Below are 27,531 nucleotides of genomic sequence, written 5' to 3' on the forward strand. Positions count from 1 at the left end.
CACTCAAAAATAATAAGTGTGCTTCCCCTGAGCCTTTCTCAGGCAACGAGCATTTTAAGTAAGTTTGGTTTGGAGAACAAACGGTCCCGGAGCTCTAGCCCATGCCAGGAATCCCATCCAGACGTTGCTCATTAATCCACGAGAAGCGATGATCGCCGTTGATGATGATGGCGATGCATTCCGTTATGGCACTCCCTCCAGGCAGTTCTGGATGCTTGAAAAGCTTTCTTTGGTCCCTTCAATCTAATGCTGTAAAGTCCCATCTCTACCTGTTACTAAAGGTCCTCTCACGTGGACAGGAGGCAGAGTGAACTTGAAACGGCATCCGCCATGAGATTTATATGCCAGATCTGCTACTTCACAGATACGGAATCTTCTGCAAGGGATCTTACCTCTGGAAATGAGGGTTGATTTTGCATAGCTTCGGGAGCTGCTGAGGTTAAACGAGAAAGTGTGGGTAAAACCCCTAGCGCAGGGCTTGACACTGCATAGACAATCGATCATGGTCACTTCCCTTCTCCCTGCAGTCAGCCAGATCGAAGCTGAGCAGGCCTGAGCTTGTTCAAGCTGGTCTGCTCTGGCCTAAGCTAATTCAAGACAGCCTGGACTGCGGAGAAGCATTCCAGGATGAGACGAGCCAGAAGAAACAGGTGTGCTACAGACCCACAAAAATACTGGGTTAAGACCGCTCTGAAGTTAGTCACAACTAGTCTGAGCTTTCTTTTTAGCTAGTTTGATCCATGGGTGACCACACTAAACTGATTTGAGGTGGTCTGAACCAGTGCAAGATGGTCAGAACCAATTTTATCTGCTTTTGGGTGGCACACATTAGCTCTGGCCCTTTAACTCCCATGCTGAAGCCTGATGTGACTCCTGGTTTTCCCTGGTTTGACTCTCTCTGTGGCCGTTGGCCCATCTGAGCTGAAATCAGTTGGGTTCTCCATCTGTGCTACTTTTTACTGACTCTTCTCGCACATCCTGAGAAAAATCCACTGTCTTCTGCTTTCTTCTTAGAATAAAAGATGAATTTTAGCTCCCAAGGGAATGCTTAAAGGCTACATCTGGGGGGAAATGCACCTGGCTCTCCTTTGGGAGTCCTGAGACCTTCACAGACCTCCTTAGGAATGTTCTGGCATCTTCCTGAAGTCAGGCTCTTTCTTCTGCCCCACTGCCCCACCGTGCGTCCTAGGGGGCAGGCCCATTTCTTCTTAAAGGACCTTTGCTTCACCCCTGTCTGGTAAGGAGGAAAGGAACCTGACTATAGTCTCAGTAGACCAGACTTCCATTCCCCAGCATGGATCATGGGGTAGCGAAGAGTGAGAAAGGTGGAGAAGGTGCAGAATCAGGAGTGAGCCCTTCTTATTTTATTTATCTGGAGAGCAGGGAACTGAGAGGGTGGGATGGACCCAGAGCTGCGTGTGTTTGCAAGAGTCAGCCTGACAAAAGGCGTGCTTCCCCATTCTGCATGAAGTAAGCTCTACCTCTTCCCTACTAGTGTGAAGAAGCCAGACTTGCTTGTTGCTCCTTCCATGGCTCGGCAGGGGGGACGTGCCTTTGGTGTGGAAAGCCATGTGTCTAAGCCCTGTACCCGGTGTGGCCCTGTGCACTGTTGAGAGGCAGACACGGTACCTTGGGCACGGTGGCCTGCCCGCTCCCTCTGAGCTGGATGTGGACAGAAGGAGGGCTCTGCCCGCGGCCTAGAATTGCCATGCAGCACATTCTGATCCCTGGGTGGAAGGTGTCCTATGTTGCCTTCACTCTTGCATCTTGCCGACTTTGGGCTGCTCTCGGAATGACTGTGTTCCTCTGCGGTTGCTGTGTTTGATCTTCTGCCTCGAACCGGGTATTACAATGATAGACTCTCACAGTCCAGAAGGTATGGCAGAGGGGCAGTGCGAGCTGAGCAGGTGACACACACAAGTCATGGGGGTGGAGGTGGGAGCCAGTCGTGCGCTGTCGCCACACTCTGTGGAGGCCTAAGACCGCTGTCTGCCAGAGCCGAGGGCTCAGCTCCTGGGACGCCGTCCCTCTCGGGCATCTGGCCGGCCTGGAGCTGGTGCTCGAGAGCAACCAGGAGGCCGCGCTGCCGCCGGGGCCACAGCCCAGTCCTCCCCCACCCATTCCCGCCCCAGCAGGAGCACCAGTGGCCGCGAGGCCCATGAGGAGACTGGCCTGGGCAGGGCGGAGCAAGGCAGCAGCGCCCCAGCGAGGGCACAGTGGCCGTGCTGCTGCAGCTGCTGTTACATTTAATCAGAAGCTGAAATAAAGTGCTGTGTTAATTAAGTCACAGCCCGTGTGATGGCAGCTGTTACCAGCAGTGGCGAAGGGTTTTCTGAACCACCTGAGGCGCGATGGCTGGTTTTTGTGTAAGACAGATGCTCACTGTAGAGAGAACGGAGAACCACCTGGGCGGTCCATGTGGGGGCTCCGTGGGTGACACAGGTCCGAGGGGAGCTCTGTTCAAAACAAAGGCACAATTATCATTATGCTGACTCATCGAGGAGCATTCGGAAAGGCTTGTGTAATAGCGACGGGCGGATCTGAGACAAAGTCCTGGCTCTAGAACTTTCTCCTGGGTAGTATTGAATCACTGAGCCTCCATTCCTCCTTTAAAATACCCCGTCTCGGTAGCTGGTAAGGATGGGGTGAGTTACAGCAGGGGAGCCCTTTGGCTGGTTTCTAAATGCTACATATTTGTCCACTGTCCTCCCTGTAAGAGTGGACAGCAGGCTCTTCAAAATTTTGTGGGTTTTGTCTGTTGAGTAGAGGGCCACATCCTCCAGGAAGGAAAACTAATGGCTATGCTGGGGGAGGCCTACCCTGCATCGAGAGCAAGACTGACAAGGCAGCCCAGCTGGTACACAGGCTTCCCAAATTCTCATAGGGCCGACAGCCCCGCTTGCTGAGTGGGATGTCAGAGCCTGGCATGTTTCTAAAGAAGCCCGCAGAAGGCTGAGCCCAGCTCTTTCCTCAGCTGCACACGTTGGCCTCGCCATTTCTTGGGTGACGATGGGGTCTCAAAAGTGACCGGTTGATGCACTTGCTCTTTTGTTCCCCGTCCCAGACCCCGCCCCTGCTCACTTCCCCCCAGACCCCACCTTCTGCTTCCAGGAACTTTTATTTATTTTTTTAGGTATGTATGTATTTTTTAAAATTTTATTTTATTTTTTCAGTGTTCCAAGATTCATTGTTTATGCACCACACCCAGTGCTTCCAGGACCTTTTTTTTTTTTTAATTTTTAAAACCTTTTTATTTATTTTTTATTTTTTTATAAGCATATAATGTATTTTTATCCCCAGGGGTACAGGTCTGTGAATCGCCAGGTTTACACACTTCATAGCACTCACCATAGCACATACCCTCCCCAATGTCCATAACCCCACTCCTCCTCTTCTCCCAATGCTTCCAGGAACTTTTAAATTCTTTTTCTTTTTCTTCTTCAGAGCCCCTGGTTACCTTCCCCCATGTATCTGAGGCCGGGGCCCCAGCCCAGGATCACTCCTCCGTTCCTGGTCTGCAAAGGGACAGGGCTTCAGGGCAGGATCCTTGGGGCATCTCTTCCTGTCCGCCTGGCACTGCAGGAGGTGCCTCACACACACGTGCTCACACACGCACATTCACACTCAAGTGCTCACCCAAGTTTGCACACCCACAACGGTCACCCCAGGTGGCAGAGTAGAGTGTGGGAAACATTAAGACTTTAAGAAACTCCCTGGTGTTTACACTGCCAGGAGGGCAGAAACCCCCATGCCAGTCCGCCCAGTTGCCCAGCGGGGGCGCCCTCTCCTCTCGCTGACACTGCCTCTTTCACAAACAGGACAGTAGCTAAGAGGACTCACGCACACAGGGTCCTGTGAGTGAATTGGTTACATGGGATACTTGTAAAATACCAGCAAAACCATCTTCCAGGAGAATGGGTTGTCAGCCTGCTCATAAAACCAATCCCATACTTGGATGTAGTGGTGGGTTGACTCAGGTCAGTCCCACAGGAAAGGAAGACTAGACTTTCTAGCATGTAGTGTGCAAATCTCTGTGTTTAAGGGTCCTTGAGCTCATGTAGTTGTTGAACTCGCTGCGGGTCTTGGTCAAGAATTGAATGGGTTTTTTTCAGCATAGTTTCCCCGCCCACACTGGAGTGGGGTTTAAGAATGTCTGTCCCTCTTGAAATGCTTACCCAGGGACGCAGGGGCACACAAGAGCTGTGCCTTTACTACAGAACACTCCTTTCAAGACCATTTCCAGTTTTAATAGACGTACCACAATCACAAACTTTCTTCTAATCTGAACTCCTGTCAATGTCCAGCAGAAGTCCTAATTGGCCATCTCTCTCCCCATTATTTTGATTTTAATTTTGATTCATCTCTTTGCAAAATTTTGTACCCCTTGGAAGTATTTTACTTGAGGAAGGATACCTAGGGTTATATTGTTTGTGAGCCCTTAAATATTCAGAATATCTTTCTGGCTTCTTCATGAAGGAGTAATATCATTTAGATGTAAAATTCGGCTCCTCTACCTTTTGCCTCCGAAACCTCCAGCCTTGGCTGCCTTGTCTTCTAGCTCTTTAGTGTCACATGGGAAAAGTTTTCTGGCAATGAGAGGTTGTTCCTTTGTTGATAATAATAATCATCATCATCTTACTATTGTTTTTTTCAGCATGTTGGATACACATAGGATTCGTTGTTCTTGATACTTAAGGATGTGCAGATATGCAGAATAGATTTTGGAGCAAAATCTTTGCTCCATAATTCTCTCTGATCATTTGGTTTCCACCCAGTCTGTATACTTAATTTTGTTGTTGTTTTATTTTATTTTGTTTTGGACTTTCCTCGTGGCAGGGCTCTGCAGACCTTCATTGTGCCTCCCTGCCTCGCTCCTTCTCTCCCTTCCTTTTCTCTGTCTTCTCTTCCTTTTCTCCTTCCTTCCTTTCTTGAGAGTCATGGCTGAGACTCCCTGCTGGCGGCCCCCAGATTCCATGTCCACCCACAGACTTACAGTACAAGCAATAGAACAACTCCACTTTTTCTTCTAGGGAATTTGGCTTTTCTTTCGTATTGCAGAGGTGAGAAAACCCATTAATTTTGAAACAAATGTATGCAAATACATTTATTAATATAGGAAATAGGAAAATCAGTTATTGCTTCCTTTATAAATAATACAGGCTTAAGTTTTAAAGATATTACTTTTGCTAAAATGCATTAGACAGCTGTGAAAAAAATAACATTTTTCTTTGTGGTAATATCTTTAACCAGATTTGTAGCACTAACAATATTTCCTATGTATATATTATTTTTATTTAATACAGGTAATCTTTTTATTACCAAATCATATTGTTTCTCAGGAGATTACCATCAGTACTCATAAAAGCTGCAAAAGGAATCCAGGAGGACGAGAAGGCATCAATCTCCTGCAGATGTAAGGCTCGGGCTGCAGATTAAATATGCAAAGCTCTTAATATGTTTCAATGAGCCACTTGTTAGGTGCAGATTTATTTAAAAAACACTATCCCCCTATTTTGTTTCCGTTTCAATTTGAATCTGATGGTGGGCAGCATCCCCTAATTTCAACACAAGAGCAAAGCGACCTTGGAGAAAAGCCACATCCTTAAGCTGCCCAGGTAGTGTGTGCTGTTCCAACTCTAATGCAACTAGCTTTCTCGGTGTCCCTGTCCATGTCCGTGTGCAGAGAATGACCCATGGGCCTCCCTGGATCCTCAGGTCTGACTCAGAAAACCGACCAGCCCACCAAGATGTTCAGATGGGGCCCGCCTCAGGCGAGTGGCAGATTCTGCCTTTGCAGAAAGAGCTGAGACGACTCGCCCCACACGTTAGGAGATCACATTTGCCCCAGGCCCACGGACTCCCCGCAGTAAGCTGGTACAAGGGCAAAGAAAGCATGTCCGTTGGAGGAGCATCCATGGGATTGACCCAGTTCTGCCACTGGTTGCTTTGATAGCCTTGGGAAATCCAGGACATGCTGAGGACCTTCAGTTTTCTGGTCTGCAGAATGGAAGTGGACTTCCTTCCTGACATCCCTGCTATGAGGATCAGGAGCCAACATTTCTGTATAAAGTGCCTAACATGGGGCAGACTTGCTAAGGGGAGGCTGTGGCCCTTCTTTACCCCCATCTACTCCTGCTGCCCCAAAGCTTCCTTAAGTAAATGCTGCCAGGAGACCTCAGTCCCCGAGAAGTGAAGGGAGCTGGCGGGTGCAGAAGAGGGCACTACCCATTTGTTCTCAGGCCACAAGAACCCTGCAGAAGTTGGCAGAAGGTGGACAAGTTCTGATTGAACGAAGGCCCAGCCTTGTTAGGGGACAAGTGAAGTATCCAATTCTAGGCAGGTGTTTTGGGGATGTCCCCAAACTTAAGTAGAGGCAGAGCCCCACTTCAGAACCTCTTTCCTGAAGTCCATCTGCCCCCAGCATCCTCATTCCTCCAACCAGACCTTTCTTCCTCCACCCAACCCTCAAGGCCACCTGATAAATAAGGGTAGCATCAACTAAAGAGATTTGATGACACAGATAAGAGGAGCAGAGTACCCAAGGGAAGAATCTGCTTTAAGTCTTACCTGGTCCAATACTAGCTGCCAAGCTTGGGATGCATCAGGCCTCCTGTGGAAATGGTAGTTGGAACTGGGGCAGGCCTTGGAGGGTGTGTAGACACCTTATCTTCATGGACCAGCTTCCTGTCTCCGGGAAGCTAGTGTCCCTCCAGCTCTTTGTCCTCAGACCTGTTCTCTCTTGTTAGGCTGCTCTGTTAGATGTCAGCAGGGCCCTGACCTAGCCTGCTTCCTTTTGCTTCTGTTCCTGGCCTTGGGCTTGCTTCTGCTCAGAACACTCTGTCTTCTTCTATGTCACCAGGCTTGCAAACTCACCAGGGGTCCACTTCTCTAGAAAACTTGCCCTGATCCCACATGACATGGCTGACCCACTCTCTGACCTGTAGTGGGTCTTTGTGTCCTGTCTGTGTGTGATTCAGAGTGGGCCCTTAGCACATGTGGGGAATGGACAGATGAATGACTCTGCTTTTCCTGTCTCTCCTCTGAGCCCGGATTTCTGAAATGGAGAATGAACAGTGCATCACGTATCCTCTGGGGAAGCCTCGGGGAAAGGGTCCAGAGAACGGTCGAGTGAACGGAGGCACGAGAAAACCATGGCACGCACATGTGGAGCCGTGAACGAACGTGTGTGGGAGTGAATGGAAAGAAAGCTCTGATGGCGGAAGCGGTGCTTCAGTGGCTGTGGGCGCGGAGAGGCCCACCCGGGCGGTGCCTGCATGTCTTTCTCACTAGAGGTGATCACATGAGCTTCCTTTCCTCACAGGGTGGAAGCTTTGATGTGGCAGACAGAATGTTCCACAGCATGAAGAACGCGTGGGAGTCGGCCTCTAGGGAGAACATGAGTGACGTCAGGGAGCTGACTCCAGAGTTCTTCTACCTGCCCGAGTTCCTCGTCAACTGCAACGCCGTGGAGTTCGGTGCGTGGAGGCTGGGTGAGGCCCCGGGTGGGCTGAGCAGGGGAGGGATTGCTCCCCCGAAGCTCAGGTAGTGACTAACTTCATCAATAACTTTGCTGGGCAACTAAATGAAGAGACCCTTCACCCAACCAGTGTGGCCGCTGTGAGGCCTCCCCTCGATGGTGGCCTTCAGTGGTGAGGTGGCAGCCAAGGAAGGACTTGAGGCCCCAGGCTGCCAGGATGTCTCTGAGGCACGGTCCCACCCATCCTGTGAGGGTCCCCAGGCCTCAGTCTGCAGGGAGAAGCCCTGTGAACAACCAGGTCTACGCTGGCCCGCTGCGTGACCTGGGCAAACCCCCACCCCTCTGTGGCCTCGTTTTCCTCCGTGGCCCACAAACAGGTTAAGCTGGGCTCTGAGTTGGACCCAAAGAAGCTGGGTCTCCTGGGAGAGACTGCTTACCGGATAGCGGCTAAGGGTGGTGGTATGGGGACGCTGGTGGCTCCTCCTCTTTCCTGTGCTTCCGGCTCCACCCAGGATGAACTATACCATCTTCCCAGTTTAGAGGAGGAACGACTATTTTAGGATGCCCCCATGAGCAGGTCCCCCGGTGGCTGTGTGTGTACCTTGGTAGCCTCTGCTGTAAATGTCAGGGTGACTTGTGGAAGGGGCCGTGTGGTCAGAGCGTGAGGCAGGGTGTGGGCCACTGTGCCCCCGGAGGAAGGGAGATGGGATCCCTCACCTGGTGGGGGGCACTCGTGAACTGTCACCAGCATACACCTGCACCCCAGAACCCCCCTTCCTTGGGACCCTCCTTCCTCCAAACAGCCCACAGGGGCACCTTTTTAGGCACTGGGAATTTAGTTGGGTCTCCTGGAATTAACTGTCCTGAAGCTGTTTACGTTCCGTCCAGGGGTGGAGGAAGGGGAGAGAAAATATAAACGTATTTATATAAATGAAATTCTATCTGATGCTGAGAATTGTTATGAGGACAGAAGGTAGGAAAATAGTTCAAGAGTAATTTAGAGGGCCCTGTGTTATTCTGATCTCCAGGAGGGACCGCCTGAGTTGGTGACGAGGAGCTGAGGCTGGTTGGTAAAGGAGCCACATGAGGCACAAACCTGCAAGCCAGAGAGAAGCCGGGAAGGTTTTATTTAGTTGTACCTTGAAGGCTCTGGAGGGTTTAAGCAAGACCACAGCCAGTGTTTATCAGGCAACCATCATATGCCTGGAGTTTTTCTAAGCACATTATACATAGTTCTCTTTTCATCTTTTCTACCAGCCCCCTCCCCCAGGGGGTGCGTAACAGGTAGAAAAAGTGAGTCCCAAAGAGATTAAGCAATATGCCCAAGGTTGTGCGGCTAATGGGTAGGAGAGAGACTTGGGCTTGGATCCAGACTCGTTCTATTGTCTGGGGAAGCTGCCTCTAAAACCTTTGCTGTCCTCACTTTAAAAATGGAGAGAAAATACATAAATTATAGAGTTAAATGATCGTCAATAAGACGATGTATGCCAAGCACCTAGGATAGAGCCCTGGCATAGAGTTAGGTGCTCAAAATACAATAGCTTTTACTGTTACTGTAATTATCTCCTTACTGCTCTAGCCCTGAATAGAAAGCGCCCAGATGAAAGGGCACAGAACTGTAGGGAGGAAGACAAACAATGGCCACACGACTGCCATTTTACAGGCAGTTTGTGAATCAAGCACAAACCTGCCTGGGAAGCAAGGAGGGCCTCGTGGAGGGTGGAAGGCTTAGAGACCAAGTAAGAATATGCCAGGCAGAAGAGTGGGGGGATGCACCAGACAGAAGCAGCAGCAAGTAGTGAGGCCCGTGCAGGACACAGCTCTTAGCCTGATCTGCCTGGACTCAGAAGTCCTAGACAGGACAGTGTGTATCCCCCCTGGTTCCTAGCCCAGTTTGGGCTCCCATTCACCCAAAACCCTGCTGTTTCTCACCCTACTCAGGTTGCATGCAGGACGGGACAGCACTGGGGGATGTGCAGCTCCCTCCCTGGGCTGATGGGGACCCTCGGAAGTTCATCAGCCTGCACAGACAGGTGAGTCAAGCAGGGTCACACCAGAGGCCCTGGCATCCTGAATGAAGACTGCAGTATCTTCACTGTCCTCGGAGGCTTTCTTTGTGAGCAGAGGGCTAGTGGCAAACATTTCTGAGGCTCTTATGTCTAGAGAGCCCGGAAAAGGTGCTGGGCTCCATTCTCCAGGTTAACAGGAAAAAGTTTGTGTTGTGGGCTCTTCCAAGAGTTCCATTAGATTCTGTCCTTGTGCCAGTTTGTTGTGGGAATCACTGGGAGAAACAAATTCAGTTTCTTTTTAGATGGCCTGGGTCAAGTCAGTATCTTTAGCTGGCCCTATAGTCAGGGCCATGACTGGGCCGTACTGCTCAGTATAGCTCATAGAAGGGCTGTATATCCTGAGGGGCTCCTTTTGGCAAAAGGATTCGCCAGGACTGGGGAATACTTGGCTTCTCAGCCAGAGAGGTTGATGTGGTAGAAGCCATTTTGGGACCCATATCCTGGATCAAATACATGCATTAGCATAAACCACAAAAATACATGCAATAATATCATTAGTCAACAGGGAAACATAAATTAAAATCACAGGAGATGACATTACATACTTACAAGAGTGGCTGAAATTTTAAATATTGTCAAAACCAAGAGTAAGCAAGAATATGGAGCAATCAGAGTTCATTACACATTGTTGGTAGGAAAATAAAATGGAAAAGTCACTTAGGAAAAAACTTAGTAGTTTCTTACAAAGTCAAAGAAGCATTTATCTTATCACCCAGCAATCCCCCTTGCATATATTGACCGAAGAGAAATTAAGACGTGTCCATGGAAAAGCACACACAAAAATATGCACCATTTTATTCAGACCAATCAAAAACTGAAAACAACCCAAATGTCCAGCAACTGGTAATGGATAAACAAATGATACATCCACACAAGGGAATACTATGTAGCAATAAAAGAAAGAAATTACTGATACATAGAGCAACATGAATTAATGCCAAAAGCATTATCCTAAGCAAAAGAATCCAAAACTCAAAGCTAAATCTTTAGGATTTTATTTATATGACATTCTGGAAAAGGTTAAATTATGGGGACAGACAGCCAATCAGCAGTTACTAAGGTCTGAAGTAGGGAATGATGGAAAAGGAGTACAAGAGAATATTTTGAGTAGATGTAAATGTCCTGTCTCGGTTGTGGTGGTGGTTACATGACTACATTCCTTTGTCAGAACACATTGAACTGTACATTTTTAAAGGGTGAATTTTATTATGTGTAAATTATATCTAAAAAAAAAAAAAAATCTGGGGTGGGCCTGACTAGTAAAAACAAAGTTGGACTCTTTCCTCTGTCCTTCTCCCTTGCCAAGGAGAAAAGTCTCCCCTGTTTACCCTTGCCTCTGGAAGTGTAGTAATGGTAGGCATCTCTCCCACAACCCACTGGTCTTGAAGAGTTGGACCAGAGATGAACTTAACATTCAGATGAGAGCAACCCTCTTCCAAGATGTTCTCAGAAAAGTTGTTGACCTGGACTGAGTGAGAGATTCACTCTACAGGCCTGACTGCAGATGCCAGTGGTCTAGTGGGGAGGCAGCTTGATTATATAACCACACAAATAACAGAGAAATTATAACTGCACAAAGTGCTACAAAGGAGAGAAATTCAATGCCATCAGATATAGGTTTGAGGTGAGACCCGTGGGACCTGGGTGATGACAACAGTGGGGAGACGTCTTCTGGTAAAGATTAGTTTGGAGTGGATTAGGATGTTAATGATCAACATCAGTGAAAATATCAGAGTAGGAATCTCTGAAAATCCTCTATTCCATAAAAGCAATAAGAATAATGGCAAAGACTATCATAAAAAAAAAAAAAAAAAAAAAACTCTCCACAACTCTGGAAATTAACTAGAGGCTTAGAAAAATCAGGGGAGTATTCCTTTGAGAAAAACGGCTGAGTCTTTATAAGAACAGCAAGCTTGTGTTGTTTTAATTTACACTCTTCTCATTTCTCCTCTTCATCTCTGTAGTAGCTTTGCAGCCCACAATAACAGTCAAAACCAAGAGTCTAGCAGTCATTGGAGGGGGAAGAATGGGGTTGGAGTTCCTTCAAAGCCCCATACCCAGAGAACTGCCATTATTTGGCCTGTTAATGTTTCCCTGAATGTCCCCACCAGCAAGGCTTTTCTTTAGTGACATTTGTGAAAAAATAAACCAGAGAGAATTGTTTGACACTGTGGCTGCCAGAGGCAGTGGATATAATTGGGCAAAAAATAGACTAACCAAAAAGCTTAAATAGAAAAATTAGAGAATGAGATAGTTATTAGGAGGCCTTGAAAAAAACTTCAAAATATCTCTGGAATCTAGAAGGACACACACAACTATAGGGATACTTTCATGCACAAGGCTGTGTTTGTGCTCCTAAGGTCCTAAGCTTCACTTCAGGCTGACATTGAGGCTCTGTGCAAGCAAGATATGAGGTAAAGGCAGAGTTTTTATCAGGTGGTGGCTGCCTAGCTGAACACTGAAGCTTTGTGCTAACATGCACACAAAGCCCCTCCCTGGGGAAAGACTGGAATGCTAATTGGTTCTAGACATTTAAAGAAATCTTCATCCTATCATAAGATGATCATTAAAATAACAGAACAGAAATTTTAGTGGCCACATACAACAACAACAACAAAAATACAGACCTTATAGAACTAGTTCAGAAAAGTCCTAAATAAACCAGCCAGCAAACAACAATAACAAACTATAAAGCAACAACAAACCCTGGGGAGAGGGAAAAATCTGATTTCCAGAGTTGATACATCATATTGTCTAAAATGCCCAGTTTTCTACAAAAATTATCAGACATGTAAAGAAAAAGAAAGTATGGCTCATAATGGGGGAGAAAAGCAGTCAGTAGGAATACCTCTGAGGAAGCCTAACCTTTGGACTTACTAGACAAAGACTTTAAATCAGCTATTGTGAATATGTACAAATCATTAAATAAAACCATGTTTAAAGATTGAAAGGAGAGTATAACAATGAGAAAAGATATATAAAGAGATAGAAATTATGCAAAGGAACCCAGTAGAAATTGTGGAGCTGAGAATTACAGTAACTGAGATGAAAAATTCACTAAAAGAGATCAATAGCAGGCAGAAGAAAGAATCAACAAACTTGGAAGATAGGTCAATTGAGATTACCCAGTCTGGGAAACAGGAAGAAATGAAGTGAAGAAAAATGAACAGAATATATGCACCTGTAGAACACCATCAAACATACCAAAATACACAAATTGGAAGTACCAGAAAGAGAGGAGAGAGAGGGACAGAAAGAATATTTGAAGAAGTAATTCAAAATATCCCAATTTTGATGCCAAGTATTAATTTATACATTGAAGACACTCTGTAATTCCAAGTAGGATAAACTCAAAAAGATCTATATTTAGACACATCATAAATTGTCAGAAAGGAAAGTCAAAGGAAGAATCTTGAAAGCAACAAAAGCAACTCATCACTTAAAAGGTATCTTCAATAAGACTAACAGTTAATATTTCATTAAAAATAGAGATGGGGCACCTGGGTGGCTCAGTTGGATGGGCATCTGTATTTGGCTCAGGTCATGATTCCAGAGTCCTGGGATTGAGCTCTGCAACAGGATCCTTGCTTAGTGGAGAATCTGCTTATCCATCTGCCTCTGCCCCTACACACCTCCTTATGCTCTCCCACTCATGCTCTCTCTCTCTAATAAAGAAATACATTCTTTTAAAAAAAACACAGAAGTAAGAAGGCAGTGGTATGAAATATTCAATGTGCTGAAAGACTATCAACCAAGAATTTTATAGCCAGCAAAGCTATGCTTTGATAATGAAGAAATTAAGACACTCTGAGACATATAAAACTAAAAGAATTTATCATTAGCAGACCTGCCCTATAAGAAACACTTAAGGGAGTTTTTCATGCTAAAATAAGACAGTAACTCAAGTCCACATGAAGAAATAAAGGAGGTGAACGATAGTAAGGAAACAGAAATGATAAGGATGGGAAGAGACAATACACATCAAACCCCAATCAGTGCCTGGGACCTAGAAAGTGCACAGTGTAATCATTGTAGCTAACATTAATTACATGGAGTTCACTGTGTACCAGGCAGGGACACAAACCTAACCTCACATAATTCCACAAATAAGGTACAATTACTGTCCCCATTTCATAGATGAAGATGAAGGAACTGAGGAATGGAGATGTTAAGGAATGATCATGGCAGTGCTGGGGCCCAGCTGGCTCCAGAGCATGTTCTCTTAACTGCTACCCTTAATATCACCCTCCTGACACTTCTGGTCAGAATCAGCTCTCCCTTTTTCTATATCAATCTCAAGAGGACCCCGAGACTTTATTTTCAGTCTTCCATTTAGATATCACTACAAGACATAGATATTCTGAACCTCGAGATTATAGCATGGAGTGAATGAGCTAGGGTGACGGCAGCAGTCAGATCTGTTTTCCCACTAGCTGGAGGCAGGAATTGGATGGTCATTGGTTGCCCGCATGTTCCCCCACTTAGTGCTCATCAAGCCAGTGAGACCTCACACTTTTCCTGTGCAGAATCAGCATCCTGAGGCATGTGCTCCCCTCCTGCTCTGTGCAGAGGGCTCACAAGTCCAAGAGAGGCCTCCATTTTTCATGCTCTTTTGGTTTTGGTTCCAGGCATTGGAAAGTGATTTTGTCAGTGCCAACCTCCACCATTGGATAGACCTCATCTTTGGGTACAAGCAGCAGGGGTCAGCTGCAGTGGAATCTGTTAATACCTTCCACCCCTACTTCTATGGTGACAAAGTGGACCTCAGCAGCATCAGTGACCCCTTGATCCGAAGCACCATCCTGGGGTTTGTCAGCAACTTTGGACAGGTACCCAAACAGGTACAGCATCCATGTTCTGGGTCTTGCTTTCTCAAGAGTGTGTGCATTGTGAGCTTGGGAGTGGCTGAGGACATTTTCTCCTGGAGAGGAACAAGAGAGGACTGGGGAGGGGAAATGGTCTTCCTACACCCCTCAACATCAGGGATTACTCCTCTGTTACCATCTGATGTTGATGAAGATGATGATGTCATTAATGATAATGGTGAAGACTACCTTCCCCTATGGGATATGTGATGGACACTGTAGTAAATCCATAGGATTTAATTGTCTATATGGGTGTCTATGCTGCAGAGTTGCTGTGCAGAGCCAACGAATGGAGACATCAAGTGCTCGAAAGTACCTGAAATATGATGGGCCCTCCACAAATGTTAGTTACTAGTATGATTCCCTCATTGAATCCCCTCCTAAGCTCTGGGTATAGGCATTATTCTTTTACAGATCAGGAAGCTGAGGCTCAGGGAGATTGAATACATAACTTGCCCACAACTGTACTTCAGCAGATGCCAGAGGTAGAGCTCTACGCCCACCTGGCTGGCCCCACAGCCTCTCCCATGTCACTAGCAGTGGGAGAGTATCTAAGTTCTTCCCCCAGGGCCCCTGGTGAAGTTGCTGGGGTCTCATATTGGCCTTTTGCTCCACTGGCTCCATCCCACATCAGGATAATCATGTAGTGATATGAGGCTGTGTGTTCATGGGCATGTCTTGGTGAATAGTGGGCAAGAGGAGCACTAAGTTAGCTGATCCCAGCCTGGTTAGCCCTCAAACTTCAGTTCAGCATGGAAAAGTATTATTCCTAAAGATATCCATCTGGGCTACTAACATGGCCCCATGGGCTGGGGTCTCAGCCTGGGCAGTCAGGAGCCATGCTGGGAAATGAATGTGTAAGCCCGGCCAATTCCAGGGCCATCCTGGGCCACAGCCTTCCCCACGTGTAACCATGAGGCTTGGACAGGCTCATTTTATAGTGCAAAACGAGTAACGTCTTTTCTGCTTGGTCTTGCATACCATGCTGCAGGTTTGCTCCACTCCCAGGGAAGGGCATGTGAGACTGCCGAAGTGCATCTAAAATGTGGGTTTGGCCAAGGAACACTTTGTAGGAAGCGGGGAATTTCAGGAAAGAAGCTTGGGTAGTCTAATGGCTTCATTTTTTTTAAGAAATGAAATAATCCAGATAAAGCAATTCAATCAAAATAGTAGTCGCCCCCCAACCAATTGTTCCGAGTTGTGTCATTGTCCTTGTCCAAAGGCATAAGATATTTTCACATCCATATGCTCAGAGAGTGCACACAATCTTAGATTCTGATTTCCTTTAGTGATGTAGCCTGTGAGCTTTTACAAAAATATTTCTAAGTAATTATCAGAATTAGAATTCTTGTAGTAGTTCCAACCAGAGGCAGGATTAAGATACTTCAAGGACCGTGCACTTGCCATCAACGGGCTCTGTGTGCTGAGGCTGTGACAGGCCTCTGGTCTGTGGTGCTTTAGTCATTCTGCTTGCAAGGAGGGACGTTCTTTATTTAATGCTCAGTTAAAAGTCCCCGTTCTGATTTCTGTTTGCATTGATCACTCACCCAGCTTTACTAGGTAGACCAGTATCTGATCGAGGCCTGTCACTGAGCCCAGGCTGCTGTGAGAAGCCCCCTCCACGCCCCCCCTCCAGCTGCTTGCTGAGCCTCGCCTCTGCCCCTATGCCCAGCTGGGACCAGCTCCTACCCCTCCGTTGTGGCACCCAGTGGATGCTTCCATTGAGGAGCAGAAGCGTGGGCCCGATGACTGGAAAACACTGCCTCGTTGGGGAGGGGAATGTGGCGAGGTGGCCTCGGCTGCCCTCTTTGGCAGCAGCAAGATTCTGCCAGCAGCGTGGCCTTGCACTTCACGTTTTGCCTGGTTATGCAAAAAGTTTGGTATTAGGGACAATTTGACAGCAGAGATCTAAGAAAAATGAAAATTTTAAAAGGCCACTAATGGGGGTTGCCTGTGCTCTTTGGAATGTTTGAATGGATGCTATTAAAGAATTCTGTGTTGCTGCCCAGATGGATGCTCCTGCAGAGAGTTTGTAAGGGAAAGGAGGAGAAAAAAATTTGAGAAATAGCTCAAGCAAATGAGGAGAGACATGTGGTCTAGAGAGGAAAGGGTGTCATTCTGAGCCCATGATAGGAGAGGCAGCTCTGCTGGGGACCAGGGCTCCTCAGGGAGGTCATCCTGCAACCAGGCAGCATGGGGAAGATGACAGTTGGCAGCCAGGAGGGCTCTTTCTGCTAGTCCAACACTAGATGCTGGAGAAAGGAGCTGCCCCTCTCTGAGCCCCGCGCCTCTCACCTGCACCCTCTGAGAGCTGATCCAGAGAGTTCTGTTCATGCTCATCTCAGTCAGGAGCAAGCCCAGTGCAGGCAGCACTCAGAGCAGAGCGGCCACGCGACTTACATGGGGTCGCCGCCGCTGCCGCCTCTGGCCATCTGTCCCTAATGACTTGTGTGGTCTGCGTCTGTCCCCTGTCTCTCCAGCTCTTTACAAAACCCCACCCAGCCAGGACCGCTGCGGGCAAGCCTTCACCTGGAAAGGATGTCGCCCTGCCCGGGAGCCTGCCCAGCCACCCGCAGCCCTTCTTCTACAATCTGCAGGCACTGAAGCCCTCCCAGGTCACGGTCAAAGGTGACTACCTGGTCTTGCTTTGTTTGGCGCCCTGCCCTAGAGTTGTCCCTTCAGTGTCTGTTGTTCCTTTGGAGGTTCAGGGGCACAGACCCTTGAGGATCTTGGGGTCTGACTTGAGATGGCTGTGTCTCTAGTCACAAAAGGGATCTGGAGAGATCTGCTCCGGAAATGTCCAGAACCACCTCTGTTAGATCCTGACACTCACCTATCTGTCTAAGACACTCATTCCTCTCTTTCATGTATGTGTGTGTGTGCGCGCACACACACCCACACCCCTCTTTCTCCCTCTCTCTCTCTTTCTTGTGCACATACACCTCTCCTCACCTCCAAAGCCAAGCGAGGAAGACCCAGATTCCCTGAGGGAGGGTTGCAGCCTCTGCTCCTTGGTACTCGTGGTCACGGTTGCTCCTGAGCCCCCGGGTGGGCCTGCAGCTCTTAGGCAGGAGCATCTGTCCTGGGCAGATGGCCCAGTGAGACTTCCTGCCTGGCTGCCTCCTAGAGACACGGTGTGGGTGTGTGTGAGGTCCGATGTCTGCGCCACCTGCGGACTGCTCGGCTTTGGGGAACTCGCACTACATGGGGCAACATTCTGAACTTGTATAAGGACTATAAGGTCGGGTTTGTTGGGGTTTTGTGATGTGTCTTTTTTTCCCCTTTAAATCCAAGAACAGGGTCTTTGGCACACCCCGCCCTGCTAGATAAGGTGCCTGGGAGGGGCAGGAAAGGCAGAGCCCCCAAGGCTCCTATGGCTTTGTGCTGTCACCCAGACAGCCTCAGCCGCTGCTCCCTTGGCATCAGCCTTTAGAGACACTGAAGACCTGCATGGCCACATGCGACCTTCATGTATGTGTGAAAGCAGGGGACGAACTGAGGCCCAGGGCACCAGCTTGGGACCAGGGTCTAACACGAGTGAGGCCCTCAAGTGACGTGCCCTGGTGAGCCAGCGGCGCCTGCCCAGGCTGGTGCTTTGCCAAGTCTGGGTCACCTGCCATAGCTCCTCTCTGGGCCCAGTGATAGCAGGTCTTGTCCTTTGGTGTGTAAGCTCCACCACACTAACTGGGGGGTAGATATGTACCTTTTCTCTCTAGGCTCCGAATCCCCCAAAGGAGCCATTGGCCACATCGTCCCCACCGAGAAGAGCATCCTGGCCGTGGAGAGGAACAAGGTGCTGCTGCCTCCTCTCGGGAACAGAACCTTCAGCTGGGGCTTTGATGACTTCAGCTGCTGCCTGGGGAACTACGGCTCCGACAAGGTGGGCGAGCATGGGTCATGGTCATGGGCGCGCATGGGGCACGGGCACGGGCGCAGGCTCAGGATTTCGGCCTCCATCTGCTAGGGCAGAGGCGGTCAGGAGACAGGCTGGCCCAAAGCAGGCACAGCTGCCCACACCCCACCACCTCCATGTGGCTGTGCCCTATGCCTGGGAGGGAGAGAGTTGTACAGCTGGGCTCAGGGCCCTCGGGGCCATGCCTCTAGCCTGGGTTCCAAGGAGTGCAGCTTGTAAGTTCTCAGTGCACACTGTCACCTCAGAGCAGTCTCTGTCACCACCTGGTCACTCGGCTGCATGGAGACCACTCAGACTCTCACTCAGCCTGGGTGGGATGTCAGGATTCCTCTGGCCCTGGTCATGGCTCCGAGTCAGAGGACAGTCACTGGGCATTCAGCTGGTGCCAGAAGCCAACCATCTGGCTGGTCTTCCTCCACCCTTACCCCTGGCCCATCCAGCGAGCTCACTTCTTGCTGTGGCCCTGGCAGCCTCCTAGGCTCCTTGCCTCCCCGCTCTCCTCTCCCACCCTAATTCCCACCCCCTGATCACATGCATGAACTCCCTGCCCACGAAGCCCTCTCTCCCCACCCCCAGCCTTCCCTGCCACTTCATGAGGCAGCCAGAAACCAGTCCCAGATGTCGGTCCCTCCTGAAAGCTGTCTCTGACCACCTCAGGCTGTTGTTGGCCTCCCCGCTCCCTAGAGTATGAGCTCCCTGGGGACAGGCTTGAACTGCCTGGATTTTGTCACCAGAGCCAGCCCCCCCGAACAAGTGACGTGCCCCCCAGTTCCCATGGCACACAGACAGGGCAGCAGTATCCAGACCTGTCTTTGTCCCTCTGCCACCCTGTCCAGGCTCCCAGCCCTGTACTGGCCGGGGCACCAGTGCTCATCCCACTTGTATCTTCTAGATCCTAATGACGTTCGAGAACCTGGCTGCCTGGGGCCGCTGTCTGTGTACCGTGTGCCCGGCCCCCACCACGATCATCACCTCTGGAGCCAGCGCCGTGGTGTGTGTGTGGGAGCTCAGCATGGCCAAAGGTCGCCCAAGAAGCCTGAACCTCAGGAAGGTATGGTGCCTCAGGTGGGGATGGTGCCAGGGTGCTGGGGGCGAGTGCATGGTCTGGTGTGGCCCAGCTAACTCCCTGAGCACCGAGAGCCCCGCCTCCCTCAGGAGCAGAGAACACAGTGAGGCCCTGGGGGGTGCCACATGGCTCTGTGACACAAGAGGGCCACGGTTCCATGCCCGTGGGGGATTTGACAAGCCCACAGGGCAGGTGCCCCCATGGAGACCCATGCCTCTGGGAGAGATGCCACTTGCGTGCGCCGCAGAGCCAGGGAAACCAGATTCCTTGCACTAGAGAACGTTTTTGACCTTGTGCCAGGGACATGCTTATGCCCGCAGCCTCGTTTTGCCTTCTCAATAGCCCTGTAAAATAGGTACTGTTATCATCCAGACTTCACCGTTGGGGGCGGCGGGGGGTGGGGGAAGCAGGTGCATGGAAGTTAAGGGACTCGTCCTAGAGGCAGAAATAAGAGAGGCTGTTTCAGAACAGAAGTGGTTGTTCAGGAAGAGAGCAGAAGCAGGAGACAGTGGACTCCTTCTGGTCCTGCTTCTGGAACGACCGCTGCTCTAATAAGAAGCCGAGTGTCCTTACTGTTTACTTAATGACCGCGTACGTTCATCTTACTCCTGTAAAGCACACACAGTTCTACCCACTTTCTCAGGAGGACACTGGAGCTCAGAGAGAGTGAGTTTGCACTTTAATCTCAGTCGTCTAACTTGAAACCCACGCTTCCTGCCTGTGCACCCTTGAACTTGACTGAGAGTACCACTAGGTATTCTCAACTCTAAAGGGCAGCTTATGTTTCTATCTGTCTTGTAGTTAGCCATAGACACCCTAGATAACGAGAAACCCAAAAGAATCATATAAAACTCACCATGGGCCAGATTTCCTAAACGAAACCTGTTTCACAGGAACTGATCCTGGGTTCCTCTGGACACTTTTGAAGCCCCACTCAGCACATGGCCGGTGCACAATGAGCTCTCAGTGAACGTGAAGAGAAGGAAGTCAGTGTTGATGGGGCTGATGAACCCTATAGGAGCAGTGGCACCTGCTGGAGCAGTTGGGGAGGGGCAGCAGTGTGGGCCAAGTGCAGGATGCCTTCACCAGACTCTCCAAGGTGGTCCTCCAAAGCCAACCTTGGAGCGCCCTGCCTTTTCACGTTTTCATAGCATTTCAGGTTTCCCAGCTCTTTCCATGAATTGCAGTCAGGGGGTTGGGTTCTAATTCCAGACCTGAATAAAGAGCCAGTGCATTCCTCTGTGGAGCATTCCCCTGTCCAAGGCACCACTGTGGGGACAGCCAGAGATCCAGCCTGAGGGTAGAACTGGCCATGGCAAGTCAGGGAAGGGGCCTCCCCCCACTGCTCCAAGGTCCCTTTTAGAAATGAAGATGAACTGTAAAAGCCCCGGTACCAACAGCATAAAAATGTCAGTCATCATCCTCTCCTAGTTAATAAATCAAGAGGGAAAGGGATGGGGAATCCCACCGGCTCTTATCTCCTAGGTGAAATAGAATACTTTTTCATTTACCTATAGGGGCTGACATGGCCTTGGGGATCCCCCAGACCCCAAACTGCTTAGTGAGAGGATCTGTCTCTGACTTGTTGACAAAACCATCATTACATAGTTTCATAAACTGTTTTTTAAGTGTTTTTTAAAGATTCTACAACATTAAAGACAAATTTCAAATTCACTTCAAAGTCGAGCAGTTCTCTGTAATCCCTATAAAAGTTTTCACGTTGCTCCTGCCCTCCCCAGATATACATATTTATACCATTCTGATCATTGTGCAGATATGTTTATTCCATCTTTGCCCAGCCTATCCAATTGGTTCTGCTTTTCCACAGTCTCTATAATTTACATTTCAATTGTTCCATATTATTCCATTTCCATAAAATTACATCTCAGTTGTTTTGTTATGTCTAGTGCACCACAGTTTAATAAACCATTTCTTCTGAAACTAGACAATTACATTACTCCCACATTTTAACTATTTTAAATAGTGCTGCGGAAAACAACTTATATAGATTGCTGTTTGCTTCTGATTAATTGTTTCCTTAAAATAAATTTCAAGAAGCAGAATTACCAAGCAGGGACATAGTGCTTTACCTCCAGTGGTCCCATAGCTTTTCAGTGCCACCAACGACTCCCCGTGCCCATCTTGCCACAGGTGTCCAGCATGAGCGATTTCTCGAGGCTTTTATTTTATTTGTTTTGTGCTACTTTAGTTAGGTATGATGATATTGTGCAGTTATTTTAATTGGCCTTGGAGACAGGTACTGCTGTAGTTCCCTCCCCATCCCGCCCCTTCATTCTGGTTTCACTTCCTGTGGTCTCTGTTACCTGCCGGTCAGCTGTGACCTGGAAGCAGATGCTCCTCCTTCTGACACATTGTCAGGAGGTTAGTAGTAGCGTAACATCATGTCATAGTGCCTATGTCATTCCCCTCATGTCATCTCATCAACTCACATCATCACAGGAAAGGGGAGTACAGGGTCTGATAAGATTTTTCGAGAGAGAGGCCACATTTGCATTACTTTTGTTACAGTACATTGTTATAACTATCCAGTTTTATTATTAGTTATTGCTCTTCATCTGTTACTGTGCCTAATCCATAAGTTAAATTTTTTCATAGGTATGTATGTATAGGAAAACAAAAACACGACAGACATAGGGTTCAGTACTTCCAGTTTCAGGCATCTGCTGAGGGTCTTGGAACCTATCCCCCATGGATAAGGGGGACTACTGTTTTCTGAGAAAACAGAAGAGCCAGTAGGGAACACATTTAAATCTGCTGTCCTCTTCGCTGATTTCCCCAGCCTTTCCCAACAGGGGTGGCTGAGTGCCTGACGGTGGGAGACAGTAAGCCTGACGTGGGTGGGCTGTGTCTGCACGAAGGCTGATCCCCCTCACTCTCCGGTGCCTCCCCTCAGAAAGCAGCACACTTGGCTCCATTAATGGACATGCACATGGGCCCTTGAGCTCAGAGCTTCTCTTTCTGAATCCCCTGCCCTGACTCCAGAATCCCCCGGCTTACATGCTTTGGAGTCACCATGTCTCCTGCAGTCAGAACTTAGTCATCAGAGCTCCGGGCAAAACCTCCGCTTTTCTCTTCATTTAGACAGCTTCCAGTTTCCTAAGATGACCCAGTCCTTCTTCTGTGGGTCACAACCAGAACCTTGCCAGCACCAGCTGCTTGGTGCCACATTAGGACCTATTAGAAACAAACAGGGATCCTTGGCAGAACTTTTAATTGTAGTGACCAGGCAAAGTGACAGCTTTGAATAATGAAGCTCAGCCTCATTGACCCAAATGAGCAAGCAGTCATCTGTCCTGAGGGCGGAGGTTTACCGCTAGGTAAGCCAGGGTAATCACCTTTCACAATGCCGCCTCCGCACTTCTCTGGCTGATTCCAGGGGACAGCAGCACAGGAGCACACGGGAGCTCTCAGATCAGGCTTACCTGGCAGCTTCTGGGAGGTTGTGATGGAAACCACACTGTTGCCAGCAGCAGTGGGCCTGGGGGTGTTGGGTCACCCCAGCCCCTCTGCCGTGCATCCCCGGGGAGCAAGGGCTCTGGCCTTATCTGGATACATGAGCATCTATGAGCCAGGCCAGAAGCAGCACAGGCCAACCTGAGGGCCAGGACCAAGTTGCCAAGTGGCCAGACGGGCTATGAACCCAGACCCATCTCACGTGAAAAGTCACATGTTTTTTCACTATGACCTGAACTCCCTGCCTTCTTTTAGTGGGCAGACGCATATTTGTTTCTGAGGCTCCCTTGGTGTGATGCTCAAACTTGAGCATGCAAGAACATTTTCCAGAGAACCCATGTTTTGGGGCTCCAACCCCAGAGTTTCTGATTCAGGAGGTCTTAGATAGGACCCAAGAATTTGTATTTCTAGCATGTTCCTAGATGATGCTTATGCACCTGGTTGGAAGGCCACACTTTACAAATCACTGTCCTTGCATATGACTGACCAGATGCAAGACAAGTGCAGGTGAGCACGCAGCAAGAGGATGCTACCGCCTTTGTTTCGCTTATGACAAAAAGATTGCAGATCCTGGCTGGGCCTCAGCTCCCAGAGATGAATGGGACTGAGCTGAGAGGCCAGCATGGACACACGCACATGCACACGCACACATGCAGGAGCACACAAACCACTGACCTTGGATGCACAGAATCACCCTGAATCTCTGTTTCCTCCTCTGGGACCCAACAGTGAAAGGGAGGGCTGGATATCTCCCCAAGTAGCTGGATTGTGGGTCCCTCTCATAACCTGTGGGTCTGCCTCTTGTCTCTAGGCCTTGTATGGACACACCCAGGCTGTCACATGCCTGGCAGCGTCGGTCACCTTCAGCCTCCTGGTCAGTGGCTCCCAAGACTGCACCTGCATCCTGTGGGACCTGGACCACCTCACCCATGTGGCCCGCCTGCCCACCCACCGAGAGGGCATCTCTGCTCTCGCCATCAGTGATGTCTCGGTACGGCCTTGCCTTCTCCATGTCCGGGAGCCTGCCTCGCAGAATGGTGTAGTTCCCCAAGAGAAAACTCGGGGACAAAGAGAGGCTGACCGCCCAAGAATGTGAAGAGGCTCCCGGATGTGTGGCATATTCTTTACTCAGGCAAAGTGGAGCCCTCAGCATGTGCAGCGTCTCGGGCTAGATTTTTTCTTCCTTTTTAATTTTTCTCCCTCAGGGTGATGGGGGTTGTGGGGGTGGTGGGAAGTGTCTGTTCTGGCACAGGCATGAAGTTGGCTTTGGTAAGAGATCTCCTCAGCTTGACTGACTAATTCAACTCGGTGACTGCAAACCAGTGTTAATTTAGCAGGTGCTTCTGGTCTCCGTAGCAGGAAGTGCTTCTGCTTTGTCCCTCCGTGCTGGCTGCCATAGGTGAGCCTGTCAGGAACATGTGTGTGTGAGAGAGAGAGACAGACAGAAGACAGAAAGAGAGACATATTTATCTAGACCTCAGTGTGGAGTTTCTCACAGGCCGGTATCTCCATTTTAGGGCAGGGGGTTCCCTGAGGATTCAAAGCCTCTGCATCTACTCACAGAAACACCCAGATCAATGCATGGACAGAATGAGCAAGGGGATAATAGAAGGAGGGGGAGATGATCAAAAGGCTCCTGGTACCAATTTTAGTCAAAAGTGGTCTCCACGTAGGCCTGATCCAGTATGAATGTTGCATGGGCAGATAGAGGATAGATGGATGGATGGATGGATGGATGGTTGGTTGGAGAGAATGAAGGATGAATAAGTAGATGGATGACAGGTAGATGGATGGATGGATGGATGGATGGATGGATGGATAGATGGATGAATAGGTATGTGAGTGGATGGATATTGGGTGAATTAGTGGGTGGATATGTAGATGGGCAGATAGAGAGTGGGTGTGTGAATGGATAGATGGGTGGATAATGAATGAATGGATGAATTGGGGGATGTATAAGGAAGGGAACCAAGCCCTGATCTGAGATAGCATAAAACCCATAAATAATATCTTCAGTCCTCAGAGAAGATTTACATCAGGACAACAACTTGTTGACTTCAACTTGTCCTGCTGGGCCCGGTGCTGGGTACTGGACAGAGATATATCAGACATGGTCATTGGCCTCAAGCAGACTCTATCTCAAAAAATTCAGGAAAGGACATGATGGACCCAAGTCCAGGGAGCTATGGAGGGGCACTGAGTTCCCTATATCCCTTTGGTGGTTAGGGAAAGGCTCAAAGGTATGGCTCCAGCTGTTTATGAGGCTTCAGTAACAGTGACCACTACATCATTGGCTGTAACATAGACAAGGACTTAAGAAGAAAACTCTGGATATAAACATTACAGATTAAATGGGGACATTTTTCCTCAGAAATTCCCTTCAGAGGGACACTGTCCAATTTTATGATCCATATACAACTATCCAAACCTCTTTCCTCACCCTCCACTAGGTGATATGCTGATTTTCTTCATGGATATAGGACTAGCCAGCCAGGTATAGGTCCCATGTCCAGAGCCAGGGGCAGTCTCCAAGCTAGGTCTTCTATGCCAGCCAGTATATGGTCAGTGAGAGGGCTGTGGGAGGAGCCCAGAGGGTGAGCCAATCAGCTTGTGTCAAGGAAAGCAGTATGAGCAGTATCCAAACACGTGATTGCAATAGGAAAATCCCCAGGAATTTGCAGTGTGTGAAAACACAGCAGACCTAAGAGCCATCTGGGAAGAAGTGGGTGTCTTAGAAAGTCTTGGATTACATTGGTTAGTGTTCAGAAGAGAGCAGGATAACAGAGCTTCGGTGTATAAACTCTGGCGGAGCAAGGGGCAGCTGGGCAGGCAGTGACCCCAGCATGGAGTAAAGCCAACTCTCACGGTTGCAGGGCACCATTGTCTCCTGTGCGGGAGCCCACTTGTCTCTATGGAATGTCAATGGACACCCCCTGGCCAGCATCACCACTGCCTGGGGCTCTGAAGGAGCCATAACCTGCTGCTGCGTGATGGAGGGACCAGCATGGGACACAAACCATGTCATCATCACTGGGAGTCAAGACGGCATGGTTCGGGTAGGTGTGTCTTGGGCAGAATGAAAGCATGGTACAAGAAAGTTTTTTTCTCTATTTCGCTCACTTCCTCCGAGAGTCTAAATGTATAGGTTGCATTTGAACCCAGGTGGCATGCCAGACCAGTTCTCCACAACAAGTGAATCACAAGGGCAAGTCTCACTCCTAGCAAAAAGTAAATAAATAAATTCATGTATATAGAATTTTATATACACATATACTTACATAAAGAAACATTTAATATCACAAGATGTGAAAACTGAATGGTCAAATGCACAAGAACATAGCCCAGTGCTGAAAAGAAATATTTGGACCATCCATTCACACACTTGGCCATCTATCCACCTACCATCTCTTCACTCACTAGTCCATCCAGCTGTTTATCTCTATACCTATTCATCCATCCATCCACCCTTCCATCCATCTGTCTTTCCATCTACCCATCCATTCCTCCATCTACCTATCCATCTGTCCAGTAATACAACTACCTACCTACCCAACTATTTCTCTCTCTGCCATTTCTTTTCTTTCCTTCCTTCCTTCCTCCCTTGCCTCCATCCCTCCCTTCCTTCCTTTGTTCTTATCTCTCTATCCAATGATCTTTCCTTCTCTATATACATCCATTTACCCATGAATCCATCTATCCACCCACATATTTGTTCATCTATGATGTATCCAACCACTAATTCTGGCTCTGTGCCGAACTCTTTATACAAGCCATAGGGGACACACGAATTAATGGTAATGGGCCCTTACCTTCAAGATGCTCATATCCTAGAAGAGAAGACAAATGGAAAATACAGGTATGCAGCCCATGCTGTGACCAGGATAATCAAAGAGTGTCATGGATCTTCTGAGGAAGGCCATGGCAAGGGAGAGCCCCAAGAAACCAGAAAGAGGAGAGGAGTGCCTGCATGGCTCAGTGGGTTAAAGCCTCTGCCTTCGGCTCAGGTCATGATCCCGGAGTCGTGGGATCGAGCCCCACATCAGGCTCTCTGCCCAGGAGGGATCCTGCTTCCCCCTCTCATTCTGCCTGCCTCTCTGCCTACTTGTGATCTCTGTCTGTCAAATAAATAAAATCTTTAAAAAAAAAAAAAAGAAAGAAACCAGGAAGAGAAGGAAACAGAAACACTGAGGATTAGCACAGGAAGAACAAGGTAATTTTTCTGAGACTGACAGGAAAGATGAAGGAATAAGTAAAGATAAGGAATAATTCAGAGGCTTCCTCAAGAAACTGTCAGTTGAATTCCACAGTCTATGAAAGGAAATGTCAACTGAATGCCACATGGTATTCAGGAAAAGGCCCATTGAGTTCTACAAATGCTTATGAAAGCTTCCTGTGTGCCAGCAAGAGACAAGACTGAGGAAGGCCTCTCAAGAAGCCCTGTCTGAGGGCTCTCAGGGGCGCATGGTCTCTGCAGAGAGCGGCGTGTCCTGGGCTAGCCAGAACATGAGGAGGCTAGTGAGGCCCGGGGCTTGGTGGGGCATGATCCACGCTGTGGGTCAGTCAGAGGAGCCCGGGCTGTCTGAGCAGCAGGTGCATTTCTTCCATAGGACCCCAAGCCATGAGTGGGGGTCTTTTGTACACTCGGTCCTCATTCATGCAGGATGGTC

At 48.7% G+C, this 27,531-nt stretch overlaps 1 protein-coding gene across 3 annotated transcripts in view; it reads left to right on the forward strand.

Annotated features, from left to right (window-relative positions):
• Window positions 1-27,531, forward strand: part of WDFY4 (WDFY family member 4) — a 271,420-nt gene that overhangs the window by 238,097 nt on the left and 5,792 nt on the right. For 2 of the 3 annotated variants that reach the window (XM_046027423.1, XM_046027425.1), the window contains exons 52-59: window positions 7,322-7,475; window positions 9,419-9,510; window positions 14,175-14,387; window positions 16,892-17,039; window positions 18,107-18,291; window positions 19,217-19,375; window positions 23,676-23,855; window positions 25,738-25,920. In XM_046027423.1, the coding sequence (XP_045883379.1) occupies window positions 7,322-7,475; window positions 9,419-9,510; window positions 14,175-14,387; window positions 16,892-17,039; window positions 18,107-18,291; window positions 19,217-19,375; window positions 23,676-23,855; window positions 25,738-25,920 (1,314 nt within the window). The remainder of the gene's footprint in view (window positions 1-7,321; window positions 7,476-9,418; window positions 9,511-14,174; window positions 14,388-16,891; window positions 17,040-18,106; window positions 18,292-19,216; window positions 19,376-23,675; window positions 23,856-25,737; window positions 25,921-27,531) is intronic. The other variant, XM_046027426.1, reaches the window with a different exon arrangement.

This window comes from Meles meles, chromosome 13 (genome assembly GCF_922984935.1).
Source record: "Meles meles chromosome 13, mMelMel3.1 paternal haplotype, whole genome shotgun sequence".
NCBI classification, from domain to species: Eukaryota; Metazoa; Chordata; class Mammalia; order Carnivora; family Mustelidae; genus Meles; species Meles meles.